A 17196-nucleotide genomic window follows, 5' to 3' on the forward strand; every position below is an offset into this window, starting at 1 on the left:
CCTTACTTTCCAGATATGGCAGAAATGTCCGCTTCCTGTCCAGCTGTATCCTGCATCCCTACATCACACTATCGCATTCACAGATGATAAAACCAGTTCAGAGAGATGAAGTAACCTTCCCAGAGTCACACAGCAGGCAGGGGTTCAAAGTTCTGGGGCTCAGTCATCTGGATAAGGGTGGCATTTCCCAAGGGCCCACTGTATGCTGGGTCAGGCCCTCTGCCATTGTTTCACATTCTCAAGGCTGCTGTGCTGCAGGTGGTGTCCCTATTTAGCAGGTGTAGAAACTGAGCCTCAGAAAGGTAAAATCACAGAGCATAAAGGCAGAGCAGGTGTTTTCATTCAGGCCTGGTTGGGCTCCCAGCTGGGATCCTCCCACTTAGGCCTGGATGGCCTCAGGTCTCCGTGTTTCTACCAGCATCCCCTGAAGTCTCCTCAGCTCAGAATGGCCTGATCATACCCAGGTGGATGGCGTCTCTCCTGGGTTCAGAACCCTTAGTGGTTCCCAGCTCACTTTGCATAATGAAAGCCTCACAGTAGTGTGGGTGGGGGCCGGGGTGCCTGGGCCTGACCTCCCCGCTTCCACTCGCTCCCTCTTGCTCTCAGCTGCAGGCAGTGTGCTGTGGGCCTTGGCACTTTCCCTCTCTCCACCCGGAAGCTCCTCCCCAGGGCTCACGCCTCACCTGCCTGCACCGTTGTTCGGTCCCTCCCTCCATGAGGCCATCCTTGACCACACTGTTTACAACTGAGTCCCTCCCAGCGCCTTGCACTTCCAGCCTTCTTCCTGCCCCATTTGTTTATAACCCCTGCCTGTCATTTAACGTTTTATCTTTTTAAATTTGTTTTTTGTTTGCTTAGTTGTTGTGTATTTCTCCTCACCACAAATATAAGCTCTCTGAGAATAGGAATTTTTTTTGTTTCTTTCCTTTTCATTTGTATCCCTAAAGCCTAGAAATGGTGCAGGGCATGAGGAAAATGCTCAGTAGATATTTGTTGACCGAACAAATGAATCAATGTCAGCTCTTACTATCATTATTGGGCCCTCTCAGTCGCCCAAGCCAGATCTTGTGGGTCCTGTAATCCTCCCCCTCCCTCATCACCAAATCCTGGATCTCCATCTGTACCTCCTTCCTTCCCTCTCTTCTCCTGTCTGTGCCTTGTGCTTCCCAGGTATGATGAAGATGTAGGTTTGAATTCTGCCTTGTTTCTGACCTTGCTGAGTGACCTTGAGCTGGACACACACACACACACACACACACACACACCAGTTTCCTGTATGTATCATGAGGATAGGGGTGGGGTTTTATCAGGCCCTCTGCAATTCCTAAAGGGTTAATGGGGTCCCAGGCTGGAAAGCAGAGCCCCGCTCTCCTCCTACCCCAAAGCCAGGAAATCTCCCACAGGCAGGTGAGTTAATGAGTTGCAGGTGTGACTTGGAGGCACCACCTTTGCCTGGCAGGAGCTGGAAGTTGGAGAGGGTGGGGAGGGCTGGAAGACAAAAAAAACCTTTTCTGCTTTCTCTCTATATCAACTCATCTGTGAAAGCCCCAAGGAGAGGCAGTGACTTTGTTCAAGGTCACCAGCGTCTTGGAAACTGAACCAGGGCCCTGGAGCCAGTCTCCAGTCGAGGCAAGCCACCTAACCCTTCTGAGCCGCAGTGGCATCACTGTGAACCGGAGACCCTTGTGCCCACTAGCAGGGCACAGGGTAGATGAGCCACATGAGGCCGGATCTGCCACTCCATAGCCCCCAGTAGGCAATGGTTTGCTTTCTGGTCTGTTTCCTCCTGGGCTCGGCTGTCCAGTTTCTTCACCCACCACTCAGAGCCCACATCTGGTATCTGCCACCAGGCCCGGGATATCAGGGACCCTCCGAGCTCATACCTCTCCCACATTTTCCCTGTGCCCTCCCAAACTTCTGTTACCCTCTGGGTTGCCTAGTGACCCAGCCCCCTGCCGCTCTCTACCTCAAATCAATCTGAAATTTCCCAACCGAAAATTCCCATGCCACCCTTCATCTCCACCCCAGCAAAGGGGTATGATTTTCCCCCTCCCTGCCTCTGAGGATCTTGCGAGGATCCTCAATTCCTTGAAGAAGAAAACAGTGGTTCGTACGCCCTCTGCTGGAGGATGACAGACCCCTCAACCACTCCTCCAACTCTCCCGCACTTTGCAGGGAAGGGAGGTGAAAGTCAGAGGCAGGTGGGAGGGGAGCGGGAACAACGGATAACCCAACACTTCCAAATACACCGTACACACCTATTCCTTTTCTGCTTCCTCTCACCGTGGCTCTGTGGAAGAGGTTAGGTTAGACCCATTTTACTGAGCACCTACTCAGAGCTTCTTACTCATCACTCACATTTTTAATTTTTTTTTAAGAGGACAAAAAAGGGAGAAAGGAGGCTGGGTCATTGAGAGGAAAGAAAAGGTGGGGAGAGGAGGAGAGTGCTTGGATGACCGGGAGGCCTCTCTGGAAGGGTTAAGTATCAGGTAGATCCATCTACACTGGGGCTGGGGCTGTGTAGGTCTGGGTCATCGCTCAGCCGCCGCCACAGTTTGGGGAAATCTTGGCCAGCCCCTTCCACTCCCCGGGCTGAGTTTCCTCGCGTGTGAAATGGGTATGATAACCCCTCCCCTATGCTCCTCTCGGAGCCGAAGGACAGGGGCATGACCGAAAGGGTGTAAAAGCACCTTTGCGAGCGCCTGCTACGACCGCCACAAGGGGGCGCGAGAGGCTCCTGCTAGACAGCGACCGCAGCCATCCATTCCCATCGCCAGGACCAGAGAGCGCAGGCTAAGGGCCCACTGGGCATCCGTTTCCTTTTCGGGGGGGTGGGGCACTCATTCGTTCCCTTCTCTGAGCCTCTATGAGATGATAATATTGGGTTGTCTGAAAAGTCATGACGCAGTTTTGCAACAAAAAACATAGAAAAAGACATCCGACAACCCAATAGTACTTCCCGGGTAGTGGGTCCTGCTCTATAGATAAGCACAGGTGACAAAATTCAAGCCCAGATCGGAGCCACCAGTCCAAGTTTACCTGGGGAATCAGACCTGGACATGAGCCAGTGACTCAGCCCTTCTCAGACGCCTCAGCAACCTCTCCCTGGGAGGCTCTCCTGAGCTCTGTGACAGGGGACCTCCTATGCAAACTGTAGCGTGTAGTCCAGCTGGATCTGAGGGTTGGTGAAGGAGAAACCACTGCTGGAAAAAGTGTGTGGGCAAGAACAGCAGGCAGAGGGTATGGTGTGAACGTAGGTGTGGTATTCCGGAAGCACAGCTCTTGTGGGAGAGGAGGGAGATGGTGATGACAACAAATAGGAAAATTCCGACCCAAATCAGGATGCCAAAAGGGAGCCATTATCCCACATCAGCAACCTAACTCTGTACAAATGACAAGTTAATGTTTTCTTTTAGACATTGATGGCTCTCATTTTCCTATAATCCTGTAAAAGAACGGACTTTTCCCGTCAGCCTATCCCCAGAACTGGAATTCTACCATTACAATGTCATTCTTAGGATTAAGGCATCTTCCTAGCTTAAGAGGCATAGAAATTGCTGTCAGTCATCCACACCCTACAGGGGCATTAAGACACTAGAGCTTTTCCCGGTGGCAAGTCACAGAATATGAGAAGGGGACAGAGGCGGTTAGGCCTGAAGAGAGCTCCCTCCTGGGAAGTGTTATTATTATGCCCATTTTACAGAGGGGGAAAACTGAGGCACAGGGAGGTAACTTGATCAAGGCCACAATGCCCATGGTAGATAGGAACCAAAACTCAAGCCCAGGAAGTCTGCCTTGGCCCTAGAGCCCACACTTTTAACCATCCTGTTATAGCTAGGGAGTATAACATAGTGGCTAGGGGCATGGCCCCTGGATTCAAATCCCAGCTGCTGTGCCATTTCTAGCTCTGTGACCTTGGGAAAACGACTTGTCTGTTCCTCCGTGTGCTCATTTGTAAAGTGGGATAGTAGTGCCTGTCTCACGGGGTACCCCTTAAATGAGTAATACCTGTAACGTCTTTAAAGCAGTGTCGTGCTTGCAGCCCCTGTCCAATAAATACGGGTTATTATTCCTGAACCCTGGATGGGCACATGACCTTGAAGAGAATAGAATGCTTCAGGATTCTAAAATGTCAGCCTGTGGGAACCTGGAATCTTCCAGTGGCATTCTGATGTGTTTTGGCTGTGGCACTGTACCTGGCTTCCCATGGCTGGATGGTGTGGGTCCGCCCGTCCACCTAGCTCAGCCCCACACAGGCAAATGAGGTGATGTCAAAGCCTTGGCTGGGGCCCAGCCCCTGTAACCTCCCCCTCTCCCTCCTCACTCGTCCCTCACTCAGAGTCACACACACACTCCGGCTGGGCCCAGAGGGAAGGTGAGAGGGAATGAAGGTAGGTGGTGGGGGCAGGGGCCATCCAAGCGTAGCTCCTGCAGCCTGCTGAACCTGTGCACCCTGCAACCGTGGAGCCTACCCTCCTTTAAACTTTAAGCCCCGATTGGCAGCGATTCCGGAGTGTCATCACTCCCAGTGTGAGGTGTGTGGGTGTCCACACTGGTTCACGGGGGCCCCTCCACGGTGGTGCACGGAACAGACGGCAGCCTGGCGGGGCAGCCATGACAGACGAGAAGACCTTCCGCATAGGCTTCATTGTGCTGGGGCTCTTCCTGCTGGCCCTCGGCACGTTCCTCATGAGCCACGACCGGCCCCAGGTCTATGGCACCTTCTATGCCATGGGCAGCGTCATGGTGATCGGGGGTGTCATCTGGAGCATGTGCCAGTGCTACCCTAAGGTAGGCGGTGGGATGTGGGGGGGCAGGTTGGCTGGGGGTCAGTGGCCAGGGGCCAGGAAGGCTGGGCTGTGCCTCTAGTCCAGGCATATACTGTGCCCCATCCTTCCATTGTATTTTCATCCTTCCCCCTTTCACCCCTCTTTTCTTCTCTACACTTTCCTGATCGTCCATCCATCCATCTAGCCATCCGCCCATCCATCCATCCCACCCTTACTCCCTCCCTTATCATGAGGACTGATCAGAAGCCCCCTGCATCCCTGAACTAGGCACCACAGGGGAGACACAGTAAAACCCAACACACATCATCCGTGTGCTTGAAACCAAAGTTAGTAAGTGCTTGCCCCTGTCAGGCATTCCTGCATTCATGGTGCAGCTCAGTCCTCATTTGGAGCTTTTGGTACCTCTGTAGTTCCATTTTATAGTGGAGAAGCCCAAGGCTCAGAAAGGCGAGATCGCATGGCTCCTAAGTGTCAGAGTTGGGCTTGGAGCTCAAATATGTGTGACTTAAGGCACAACCTTCCACCTCGGAGGGCTAACCCTGTGTCTCAGAGCTGCTGAGAGTTCTGAGTGGGTCAGGTGTGTAACCTTGATGGCATGGGTTGGTCAGCACTCTATCTTTTGGAGTTTCAGTGTACTCCTAGCCTTGTGAGTAACTTAGTGATGGGAAGAGCACTGGTTTGGGAGCCCTGAGTTCTAGTTGCAGCTCTGTCCAAACTCTCTGTGTGACGGTTATCTCTCTGAGCCTCAGTTTCTTACATCTGCAAAATGGGACCCCAATCCCCTGTTTCTCCCAGCTCACAGTTATTATGAACAGAGAAGAGGTGGGATGTAGGAATGTTTTATAAACTGTAGAGTATTCTATTTAGGTGAAATGCTGTCATCATTACTGTTATTGATCCTCCCAACAACCTGGTAGAATGGGCATGTCAGGAGTTGTAAGCCTTTAATGCCCAGAGAGGTTGTGTGTCTTTTCTAAGGTCACACAGCTGGTCAGACCCAGGGAAACAAAAACAGAAGCATGGATTCAAACTTGGGCTCTGCCTCTAACTGCTTGGGAGACTTTGGTCAAGGCCTTCTCTCTCTGAGCCTGTTTCCTCATTTGTGTGTGTGTCAGGAAAAGGGGGTGGGAAAAGGGGTGCATCTAAGGGCCCTGCTGGTCCTGACATCTAGGACTCTAGGCCTCAGGCAACCCCCATCACCTAGGTGGCTGTGGCGGGGGAGGGGCTTAGTGGAGTTGGGAGGAGGCTCCCAGGGACCTGGGCCTGCTCTCCCCAGCCCTGCCCCCTCCGTGGGTCAGCCTCAGGCTGTCAGAATATTTGGTGCTGGGGCGGTCCTGGCTGGTTTACAGTCATTTACCCAGCAGTTTACAGTCAACTTTCCTCTCTGTGAAATGCCCTGAGCAGAGGTCATGGGGAGAAGAGGTCCTTGGGGCCCAAGCTACCCACGTCACCACCTCCATCGTCATCCTCATCCCAGAGATGAGGCTGGATCCTGGGGGACAGCAATGGAACAGTGCTGGGCACAGAGTAGTGTCCTTCCTGCCTTGTCCCCCTTTACTAGAGGTGGCTCTGGGGTGGTGGGCAGAGTGACCGGGTGGCAGTGGGGGATGAGGCAGAGAGAGAGAGCGGGGAGAGGGAATATTGCTGCGTATTAATGAGTAACTGTTGATAGATTCACGTGTTCCTGTGTGTGGAGGCAGCATGGTGGGTAGAAATACATTTTGGTTTGCAGCAAGCCCAGATTCAAATCCCTCCTCCTTCCTGCCCCACTTCTGTGACCTTGGCAGAGGGAGTCCCCTGCCTCTCTAGCCAAGTGGGAGGAACCAGTGAGGGCTTGTCTGTGGGGGACCCAGCATCACGCCTGGCACAGAGCTGGTTTGAAGGCATTGTTCTCAAGATGGATGTTTGTGTCATTGGGTGGTCGCTGTGTGTATGTGCAGGTGTGAGTGCAGGTGTGGGTGTGTGTGGGTGTTAGAGCCAGCACACTACGGGAAGGGAGGGCAGTGTGCTGCTTAGGGGCAGGGCCTGTCTCCACATCGCTCCCTTGGTGCCATCAGCTGCCTGCAAGTGCTGGTGCCCATCTCCCTCCTCCGGACCCTGCCCTGACTCTCAGTGCCTGACAAATGGGAATTTCCTGGGTGGAAAGAAATATAAATATAAGGGACTGGAACCAACCAATTAAGATATGGGGGTAAAGGGTAGCCAACACCAACATGAATTAAACTGTCCCTGTCTTTGAGGGGCTGGGGGTCTTGCAGGGAAGACAATTTTCTGCCTGATGGGGAGGGAACAGGCTTCACAGAGAAGATGGGCTGCGCTTTGTGGGCCAATTACAAGTTCACGGGGGCAGAGAAGATGGGAAAGGCCTTCCAGGAACAGCGTGATCAGAGACACGAGGTGAAAGAGCAAGGCAGGTGGGGCAGCATGGCTGCTGCGGTGCTGGGAGAGGAAGGTACGATGGAGAGGGGGTGGGGCTCAACTCCTCGGGCCCGAGATGCCATGCTAAGGAATTTGGACCTTACCCTTTAGTTGATGGGACCAGATAGGGACCACGGTCAGCTTTGCAGTTCAAGAAAGTTATCAGGCTGACATCGGGACAAAGAAGGTTCAGGGGCAGCCAGCCCAGTGGGGGAGGCTCCTCCTTCTCTGGTCCAGGTGAGAGATGATGGCCTTCCAGACTAAGGCGGAGTTTGAACCCAAGACGGTCGGCACAGGGAAGACATTTCCAGCTCATCAAATATACAGTACCCGCTGTGGCTGGGCATGGCACTGGCACTTCCATTGAGCTTATCTCACTGAATTTCTGAAGTAGAGTCTGGTCAGATTTGGTGGTCAGCTGGGTCTTAGGCTTGAGAGAGGAGGAGGAGTTGCAGCAAGTCAATAGGAGGGGCAGTCAGGGGCACTGCCCCTTAGCTGAGGTGGGGCAGGGCAGCCGGGAGAAAGGGAAGGGTTGGCAGGGAAAGCAAGGTCTCTGCCTGTTCAGCTTCCACCTTTGGCCACAGGTCCCCCATTTCCCCTGCCTGCTCAGCTGGAGTCCAGGATCAGGCCCCTGACTGGTGGTGGATGGACCTGTCCTCTCAAGGGCCTTCCTCGTTCCCGCCCACCTCTGCGGGGATTTGTCTACACACAAATTGGCCTGTGTACCTTCCTGCTGAGAACTCCTCCAGGGCTCTCATTGTTTCCGGATAAAAGCTGAACTTAGTCTGATGTTCTGGGGTCTTCATGGTCTGATTGTCCCGTTCCAGCTTCAACTCTGCCTGTCCTCTTCTCTTAAAAGGACGTGTGTTCTGAGATACTTCTGCCTTTCCTTCTCCTCTAGGCTTTTCACAGTGGCAATGGTGACGATGATGATTAGTGATGATGATGATAGTGATGTATGATGATGAGGTTGATGGAGGTGATGATGATGGTGGTAATAGTGATGATGGTGATGAGGATGAGGATGAGGATGGCTACTTGTCCATGAGGTAATAAAGCACAGGAAGAAGGGGCAGATTCTAGCAAGTACAGAGCCAGCTGGGACGTGCAGGGCATCCTTAGTGGGTGTGGAAGATACCCAGGTCTCTGCATTATTTTCAGACATCCCAGACATTTGGGAAGCTTATCCCTCCCAGGAGTTCTAAGAATCCCTGTATTCACCATTCCCTTCTTCCCAGCAGGACGAAGCTTTTCCAGTGCAGACAAGTGTCTTTTACTCACTGCACTCTCTGGGAAGGGAAGAGGCGGCTGCTCTTTATGAACTTATGATGCAGGAGGGTCTCATCAAATATTTGTTGAACAAACTTTAGTTGAGGAGACCAAGACTCACAGAAGGTAGTCTCATCTTCAGTGGCATCAAACTTGATTTACTGAGCAGCTACTATGTGTCAGGACTGTGCTGGGGAATTCCTTATATATTATCTCATGGAATCCTCCCAGCAACCCCAGGAGTCAGGCATCACTAGTCTGATTTTTTTTTAACTTGTGGTAAAATACACATAACATAAAATTCACCATCTTAACCATTTTTTAAAAAAGATTTTATTGGGGAATTGGGGGAGGGGAACAGTGTTGGGGAATCAGGGAAGGGGAACAGACAAGTTGCTGTTCTTTTGTTCTTCAGTCTAATTGTGGAGGACATCACTTCACTGGTCCATGTTGGTATTATCATTGCGCTCTTCCCAGGTGAAGCAGTTGCTTGCCGGCCACCGGATGGCTGCTCACAGCGGCTCGGCAGCTCGGCCGCTCACGAAAGCTTACGCCAGCTGTTGGCCAGCCCCACTGCAGCCTATGCCATCACAGGTGACTCACGGCAGCCCAGCTCCAGGTCGAGCTGTTGTTCACCATCTTAGCTGTAGAGGGCGCAGCATCACTGGCCCTCATGTGGGATCCGAACCAGGGCCCTGCTGCTCAGAGCTGGCGTCCCAAGCCAACTCTTAACTAAGGTGCCACTGGGCCGGGACCTGTCTTAACCATTTTTTTTTAACCATTTTTAAGCGTACAGAGTTCAGTAGTGTTAATTACATTCACATTGTTGCGCAACAGATCTCCAGAACTCGTTTCATCTTGTAAAACCGAAACTCTGTGCCCATTAAACAATAAGTCCTCAATGCCCCTCCTTCCAGCCTGTGGCAGCCACCATTCTATTTCCTGTCTTGATGAATTTGACTATTCTAGATACTTCAGATAAGTGGAATCGTACAGAATTTGTCTTTTTGTGAGTGGCTTATTTCTTGAGGTTCTATCCATGTGTAGCATGTGTCAGAACTCCATTCCGTTTTAAGGCTGAATAACGTTCCATTGCGTGTATAAACCACATTTTGTTAATCCACACATCCGTGTGTGGACAGTTGGGTCGCCTCCACCGCTTGTCTACTGTGAAGAACGCTGCAAATATCTCTTCCAGGCTAACTCCATTGTACAGAGGACCACAGAGGGGCTCTGGGAGGGGAGATGACCACACCCCAAAGGCAGGGCTCCTTCTGCCTCATCCCACTGCCTCCTTATGACCCGCCTCCCCTCCGCCACCCCGTGCCCTCCCCATGGGGCTGTACTTGCAGAGACCTCTTGATCCCTGAAAGTTCAGGCGCAGGTCCTGGTGGGCGCAACCCCAGCCGTACTCTTCTCTATCCCCCACCACAGCCTCTGTGCCAAGAAACACATGACAATGACCTGCTTTCCACTCATTCACCAGATACGAATGGAGTGCCTTCCCTGTGCCAGGCACATTCTGGGCACTGGACGAGGACCCTAAGCAATGACGAGATGTAAGCTCCTCCAGGGCAGGGATGTCTGTCTCGCTGCCTGCTGCCTCCTAGGGCCTGTGTGCTTGGCACACAGCAGGTGCTCAATAAATGTTTGTTGGGTGAATAGAGAGCCAGGTGGGAGCAGGAGCCCAGGGACCCATCCACTCACGGGTGCTGGGCCCTGAGCAGGACCCTCTCCTGTCACAAGGCGAGGCCCCCCCCTAGCCAGGCCTCTCCCAGAGCATGTGGAGGGGTTAGGCCCGTGGTCTGAGGGGAGCAGCGGTCAAGGGCATGTGTGCGCAGCCACAGACCAGCCGGCTCCCCTTTGCCATGCAGATCGCCTTTGTACCCGCTGATTCTGACTTCCAAGGCATCCTGTCCTCGAAGCCTCTGGGCTTGCTGGAGAACGGGCTCACTGCTGAGATGAAGAGGTAGGTGCCGGGCCCTCTGGCACTGGGAGGCGGTAGAGGGGAGGGCACTGAGCTAGCCACCCCTTCCAGGGGTGGGAGGGGTGGACGGTGTCTCCTCCTTTTGCTCCAGGCTCTGGTTTGGCCGTTCCACTTACTGAGACTATACTATTCGAAATCATGGATTGTTTTGAACCCTCAATTCCATGAGGCAGGCGTTCTTATTCCCAGTTTACAGGTGAGGAAACTGAGGCTTGGGGACTAGTTCACTGTCTTGCTGTTCACCGTCTTACAGTGAACTAGTAGCAAACCAAAAATTAAAACCAGGCTTGACCCTAAATCCTAAAAAGCTGCTACTATAGCAAACAAGAGGCATAATGAAGGTTAAGGCCCCGTCCTCCTGGGCTCTGCCACTTACTGGCTGTGTGCCTTTGGGAAAACAACATGCCTCTCTTTGTCCCTTCTATAAAATGGGGATACTAATGGTACCTTCCTCCTGGGACTTCAGGGAGGGTTCAGTGAGCTAATATAAGTCAAGTGCTAAGACCAGAACCTGGCACACAGTAGGCCCTCTCTAAGTGTTTGTCATCATTAGTAAGAAGCGTTTCCTATGTAGCAGAGACCAAATCAGGCATTTTGTAGTCATGACCTCCTTCAGTCCTTACAGAAACCCTGCGAAGGGGTGTGTCCAAGCCTTTTTATAGATGTGGAAACTGAGGCTTAAAAAGTATAATCACAAGCCCCCAAAACTCACGGGGAGTCAGTGACAGAGCAGACCAGGCCTGCCTTCGTCCCTGGAGGTGCCACGCCATGGCTTGCAGGCCCTGGCGGAGAGCACTCCAGCACTCCCCCTCCCGCCCCTGGACGCTGTGACTTCATGCTCAGAAGGGCAGGCTGCAGGTCCCGGGTGTGTGGCTGGGGCCCTGGAACTCTTTCTGTGCTTGGAGGAGGTGGTGATGGTATTTTCTGTTCCTGACACAGAGAGTGATCAAACGTCTCAGAGGAATGAGACAATAGAACCTGGGTGGGCATGGGGGCCAGCCTCAGGATTGGTCACACAGGGAGAGCTGTTGTGACAGAGCTGAGGCTCAGGTAACCCTGAGTCTGGGCTCCTTCTGGTTAGTCCCCAGCCCTAAGCAAGGGAACTTCACTTTCAAGAGAGGGTCTGCAGACAGCAGTAGAAAACATGGTGCCTGGGGCCCCAGTCGCACCACTCAGTGTCTGAGTCACCTGGGTAGGTCAGCTAAAGTCTCTGTGCCTCAGTTTCCTCCAGTATGTCCCAGAGTTACGGTGAGGGTTAGGTGACAGAGCCTGGCAGGCAAGGAGCACGCAGTAGCTGTGCAATTACTGCTGAAGTTCTCATCTGAAAAGTGGGAACCATCATTCTGCTGTTGTTCAGAATAAATGGGATAAGAAGCATGAAGCCTTTAGCCCACCATCTGGAACCCAGCAAATTCTCAGTCAGTGCAACTGGTCTTCATTTTGCAGTTGCACTTTTGGGGTTAACTATGGGGACATGGAGTGACAGGAACACTGAGCTGAGAGTCTGAGCTCTGCCACCTACCTTACCTTGCTGGCGTCGGACTCCTCATCCATGAACTAGGTACAGTTTTGACCCCCAAAGGCTTCTTTGAGGTCAGAGGGGACCAGGTGGCCAGAGCAGATGGGCCAGGGGACGGCACTGATGTCTGTTGAATGAATCTTTGCTCACCTGCCTGCTCTCTGTCCCGCTGTCTGCCGTTCACCCACCTAGCCCCCAGCCTCCCTATGTCAGGCTGTGGGAGGAAGCCGCCTATGACCAGAGCCTGCCTGACTTCAGCCACATCCAGATGAAGGTCATGGGCTACAGTGAGGACCCCCGCCCCTTGCTGGCCCCTCAGCTGGGACAGCAGCGGCTGGAAGCCAGTGAAAAAGGAGAAGGTGGCCATCCTGATGCTCAGGCCTGGATGGAGGCTGCCGTGGTCGTCCACAGGGGCTCAGATGAGGACGAGGGAGAAAGAAACCCAACTCAGAGCAGGCTTGGGTGAGTTTGCAGAGCACAAGAGTGGGGATGCACCCACTTCCGGGATGAAGGAGGAGGGGTGTGGGCCACTGAGTGGTGGTTGGGTTCATTTGGAAGTAGAGAGGGGAGTGGGGGTGGGGACACCTTGAGAGGCAGCAGTTGTAGCCGGCTCATGAGTCTGGGCTTAGTCAGACAGGCCTCGGTTCAAATCCTAGCAGCTCTGCTGTATAACCTTGGCAAGTTTCTTATCCTCCTGAGCCTCAGTTTCCCCACATGGGAATAATCACTCCTACCTCAGAGGGTTGGGCTAGTGCATTTAAGTGTTGGGCACACCGTAGACCTCTGTGCTCTTTGAGTGCTTGTCATGGGTAGCAAGGGACAGTGAGCCAGGGGACCTGAGTTCAAATCCAGCCTGCTGCTGCTGTGCTCTGTGGTCTTGAGCAGGCCACTCCTCACCCCACTCCATCCTTGGCTGTTTATGAATTGGGTTCCTTATTCATCTATTGATTCACTCATCCTACCACCATTACTGGGCACCTACTCCCTGCCAGGCCTTGAGGACCCCACCCTGCAAGAGCTCCCAGTCCAATGGGGGAGGCAGACGAAAGGACAGACATTGGGACCTAGTATGGTGGGGCCTGAGGGCCCAGAGGAGATCCCTGAGTGATTGGAGAAGTGGAGGAGTGACCTGGTTTGGATAATAACATGATAATCGCCCATTTCTTCAGCACCTACTATGTGTCAGGTATTGCGCAAAGTGCTTTGCACACATGATCTGCTGTAAAGCTCAGAGACACCAGAGGAGTGAATACTGTTATTTCTCCCACCTCACAGGGGAGGAAACTGAGGCTCAGACAGGTGAGCTCCCCTCCCCAGGCCTTGCAGCTAGTTGCTGAAGTTTGGACCCAGGCCGTCTGACTCAGAGCTACCCTCGCCCTCTCTGGCTTTGCCCCTACAGCCCCCAAGCCTGTCCTCAGGGCCCTGCTGCACCTTTGGCTTCTTTCCAAGATGATCTGGACTTGGGTTCCAGCGAGAGTGGCAGCGCCAGCCCATCTCCACCTGAGGGGGAGGAGCCTGGAGCCCAGCCACAGGAGCCCTGGGCCTGCAGGTACAGGCTGGACCGCTTCCATGATTTTGCTCTGATCGACGCCCCCACATCAGAGGATGCTCCTCCAGAGGGGCAGTGGCCGGACACAGCCCCACCCGGCTACTGGCAGCGTTCCCCAAGGACAAAGGAGGAGGAGGCGGCTTCGGACACAGGCATGGAGGAGCCAGAGCAGGAGGAGGAAGACTTGTACTATGGGCTGCCGGACAGCCCCGGGGACCCCCTCCCAGACAAAGAACAGGGCTTTGAGCCCGATACCCAGGGCTGAGATGGAACTGCCCCTGGGTCTAGCTGGGCAGGGCTGTTAGCCCTGTGTCACCTCACAGGGCCTCAATTTCCCTATCTGCGAAATGGGGCTATACGGAGGTGCGAATGAGATGGTGGATTCTAGAGCACTTGGAGAACTGTCAAGAAACACATAGGGAGGAGGTGATTACTTTCAATGGACCATCACCCGTCCAGTTGTTATGTTTTGGGGGGTAAAGCTTTGAAGGTAAAATGTGATGTGTTGTGAAGATTTGCGACAGCTGGGGCCCTCAAGAGCCTTGTTTGCCTTCCCCCGAAGCTGGTCTCTGACCAGGAGCCTTCCTCAGTGCTGTGCCTGGGTCCCTGATGCTCTGTGAAGGCCTCTGTGTTCCTGTTCCTGTTGAGTCTTGTGATCCACCTGGTAGCTGGTGTGATCTGTCTTCATCCAGAACGAACCACATCACCCCTGCCCACATTGCTCCAGGATCTAAAACCTTCCATGACTGACCTCTGCTGACCTCCCAACTTCCACCCTGGTCAGCCCCACGCCACACCCTCTGCTTCTCAATTCCAAGGCCATGCCCTGCCCCACACGCACACCCTGCTGCCCCATGCCCTTCCCACACTATCTGCCCCTCTTCCAGGAAGCCCTTTGGCATAGCTGTCCCTTCTCTGAAAGCCTTTTCTGATGTCACCGCCTCCTAGAATAAGTTAGTCCTGGCTCCTTGGTGCCACCTTTGTGCCTTTTTACACTTATCACTGGAGTTTGACTGTCTGCTCAAGGCTAGCATCCTTGCTTTACTCCCCTTGGTATATCTCCTGTGCCCAGAGTCAGTGGTCATTGAGGGTATAAGGAACTGACCAGAACTCAGGAAACTTTTGCAAATAATGTCCTCCTTTCCTACTTCCCTAACACTTAGACTCCCAGCCCCTTCACTCTCAGGCATTCAAACCTCCAAATAGCCTACAGAGGCGTCACAAAGCCAGGCAAAGAGCCTTCAGAGTAACCTCCTTCCCTTCAGAATACATCTGCATTGGGCTAGGATTGTGGGTGAAATGAACCTTCCTGGCTTAACTCGATTTGACTGAGATGCCATTTACTGAGCATCTACTATGTGCCAGGCATTAAGCCAGGATCTTCAGGGGAAAGAGACATGAACTAACAGTTCTCGCCCTCAAAGGACCCACAGTCTAGTGGGCTTGGTTTCTTGTAAGTTAGGGACAGAGTGCAGATCAAGAGTGGAAGAGAAGTAAAAAAGTGGCCCACCAGAGGCAGCAGGGTGTCAACCCCACAGTCATCTGGGGTCAGCGAATGCAGGGCAAGCAGCTCAGCCTGCTACGGCAGCCCCTGAAGATACCACTGCATTGCAGCATCACAGAGTAATGCTGTTAGTATGCTGACCTCTGCCAAGCCCCTCCATGTCCCAGCCCAGGGACCATGGCAGCATCAGAGGAAGGGGCAGTGGCACTACCTCAGACCAGGTCCACACACTCAGAGGAGACCTTTACGTGGGCTGGGCCTCTGGATCAGGACTGAGGGACCCGGCAGTGGGGAAGGGATATCCTCCATGCTGGGTCAGAAGGGCACTCCTGGAACACACTTCCTTTTCTTTCTGGGTCATTCTGTCTCCCTCCAGTGTAAAGCCTTGGTAGTGGAAGGTGTCCCCAGGCTCATCTCCTGTGCGGTACTTAACATGTTCCCACTCATTAGACTGGGGCGAGGCGTGTCCCTGAGCTGTGTTTACAAAGGCAGGGGGAGAGGGGCACCTGCATCCGGAACAGCATTAGCACGAATGGCTAAAATAAAAAAGTTTTCAATGTTTAAAGGGGCCACCTTCATTCACCTGCAAATTTGTTTATGTAAAACCACCTGCCCACGCTCTGGACAGGGTAAATGAGGCATCGTGCCTGGCGGGCAGCGTGGGCACCCTCTGGAAAGTGAACACCAAACACAGCGGTGTGACCACGTGGAACAGCTGTGTGGTGCGGAATCCCAGAAGTGGCCCCAATGTCCCTGAATCACAACAGGTAGGCATTCCCCAGACCTTATTAGAGAACCAAGAACCTCTGGCTGCCAGGCCCACCTGCAGAGAGATGCCAACCCTGCCCCAGGAAGCTGCACCGAGGACTCGCTCGGGGCAGGGGAGAGCCATGGGACGACTCGGGCTTTGGCTGCAGTTCTAGCTCCCCCACCATCTCACCGCATGATGGGGAGACCACACACCTGGTTGGCTCAGGACAGCCCTAATTTATGCCCGCTGTCCTTGCTTAGTTATTAGTAGTGCTCCCTTTCTCTCTCAAAGGTATCTCATTGAAATGATAAATTATATATTCATCCTTCTCGGGTTCTGTGATCTGCCTCAAGAGCTTATTACATATGAAATCCCACCATTGTGCCTGTTCCCTTGGCCTTGCCACGTTCAGTGTCCTCTAAGAACACAGGCCTCGGGGGTGGCTAGTTGGCTGACTAACCGGGAGGGTGGGAGGCCCCCGGGCAGGCGGGGTGCTGAAGGGAGCAACAGCCCCGGCAAACCCTGGGATTCCAGCTTTCGGTCCCAGGCTCCAGGTTGGTGTGCCATGGCAGACATTCCTGCTCTTTTCACCCTCCTGTCAGGTCAGAGGGACTTTGGAAGTTTCCACTCTCTGGGAGGAAAAGGCCCTGGAGGGATGGAGGGATGGCCCCCGCCCTTAACTGGGAAAGAGAGTGAGTGGTCCTGGGGGCAGGGAGCTTTGGCTCTGCTGACTGCTTGCTGTGACCTTGGGCATGTCACAGCCCTCCTGGACTCTATCTCTGTTCTCTATACAGTTAGGTGGACAAGATTACACTTCTACTCCTAGTCCATAAGCACTGTGCCAGCCTCCCTCATGCTCAATGCCTCATCTGGTCCTTGCAACAGCCCTCGGGGCAGGTCTATCAACCCCATGTTGCAAATGTTTGCTGTGAATCCCAGACCCTGGGTTTGCAGTCAGCCTGTGCCAGTCCCTTTGCTGTGTGACCTTGGACAAGTCACTGCCCCTCTCTGAGTCTCCACATTCACAGTGATGCAGTGGGGAGGGTCATACCTAAATCTCAGGCTGCCATGATGGAGAACTAATGGGTATAATGCCTCTTGCACGTCATAGGTGCTCAAACAGCATCAGTCCCCTTCTTTCCCTCTTCAGGTCTCAGTTTCCTCATCCGCTCAGTGGGGATCAGCTGTGTCCTGCTTATGAATTAATAGTAAGTGAGTGGATTAACCAGGGAGAAGATGCATGTGAAAACTCTTTGTGAACGGTACAGAAAATCTACCTGTGCCAGGCGTCAAGGGGGCAGGTCAGCTGACAGCCAGTGGCAGCAAGCTAAGGCCCAAATAAAGTACCTCTTTCGGGACGAGGAGGAGGGAGCAGAGAGCTGAATGAGAGCAGCAGCGTCCCAGGAACA

General features: G+C 53.3%; 1 protein-coding gene across 2 annotated transcripts; it reads left to right on the forward strand.

Moving 5' to 3' along the window:
• Positions 1 to 4334: 4334 nt before the first annotated feature.
• Positions 4335 to 16253, forward strand: BSND (barttin CLCNK type accessory subunit beta). 2 transcript variants are annotated; one of them, XM_019625975.1, is made up of 4 exons: positions 4335 to 4391; positions 10352 to 10446; positions 12176 to 12445; positions 13383 to 16253. In XM_019625975.1, exons 1-4 carry the CDS (start codon positions 4386 to 4388, stop codon positions 13795 to 13797), a joined length of 786 nt encoding a protein of 261 aa, XP_019481520.1. In that variant the 5' UTR covers positions 4335 to 4385; the 3' UTR covers positions 13798 to 16253. The 2 variants fall into 2 exon arrangements, with proteins under 2 accessions (XP_019481520.1, XP_019481519.1); XM_019625974.1 differs by having other exon boundaries at positions 4341 to 4791.
• The last annotated feature ends 943 nt before the right edge of the window (positions 16254 to 17196 follow it).

This window comes from Hipposideros armiger, unplaced genomic scaffold, assembly GCF_001890085.2.
Source record: "Hipposideros armiger isolate ML-2016 unplaced genomic scaffold, ASM189008v1 scaffold_647, whole genome shotgun sequence".
NCBI lineage: Eukaryota > Metazoa > Chordata > Mammalia > Chiroptera > Hipposideridae > Hipposideros > Hipposideros armiger.

What these genes read in the sequence shown, in the direction of transcription:
- BSND (XM_019625974.1), top strand. Translation starts at nt 4,615, where the DNA reads ATGACAGACGAGAAGACCTTCCGCATAGGCTTCATTGTGCTGGGGCTC. An exon ending in TGTGCCAGTGCTACCCTAAG is followed by an intron (nt 4,792 to 10,351) that starts GTAGGCGGTGGG and finishes TTTGCCATGCAG; the next exon opens with ATCGCCTTTGTACCCGCTGA. An exon ending in CCAACTCAGAGCAGGCTTGG is followed by an intron (nt 12,446 to 13,382) that starts GTGAGTTTGCAG and finishes TTGCCCCTACAG; the next exon opens with CCCCCAAGCCTGTCCTCAGG.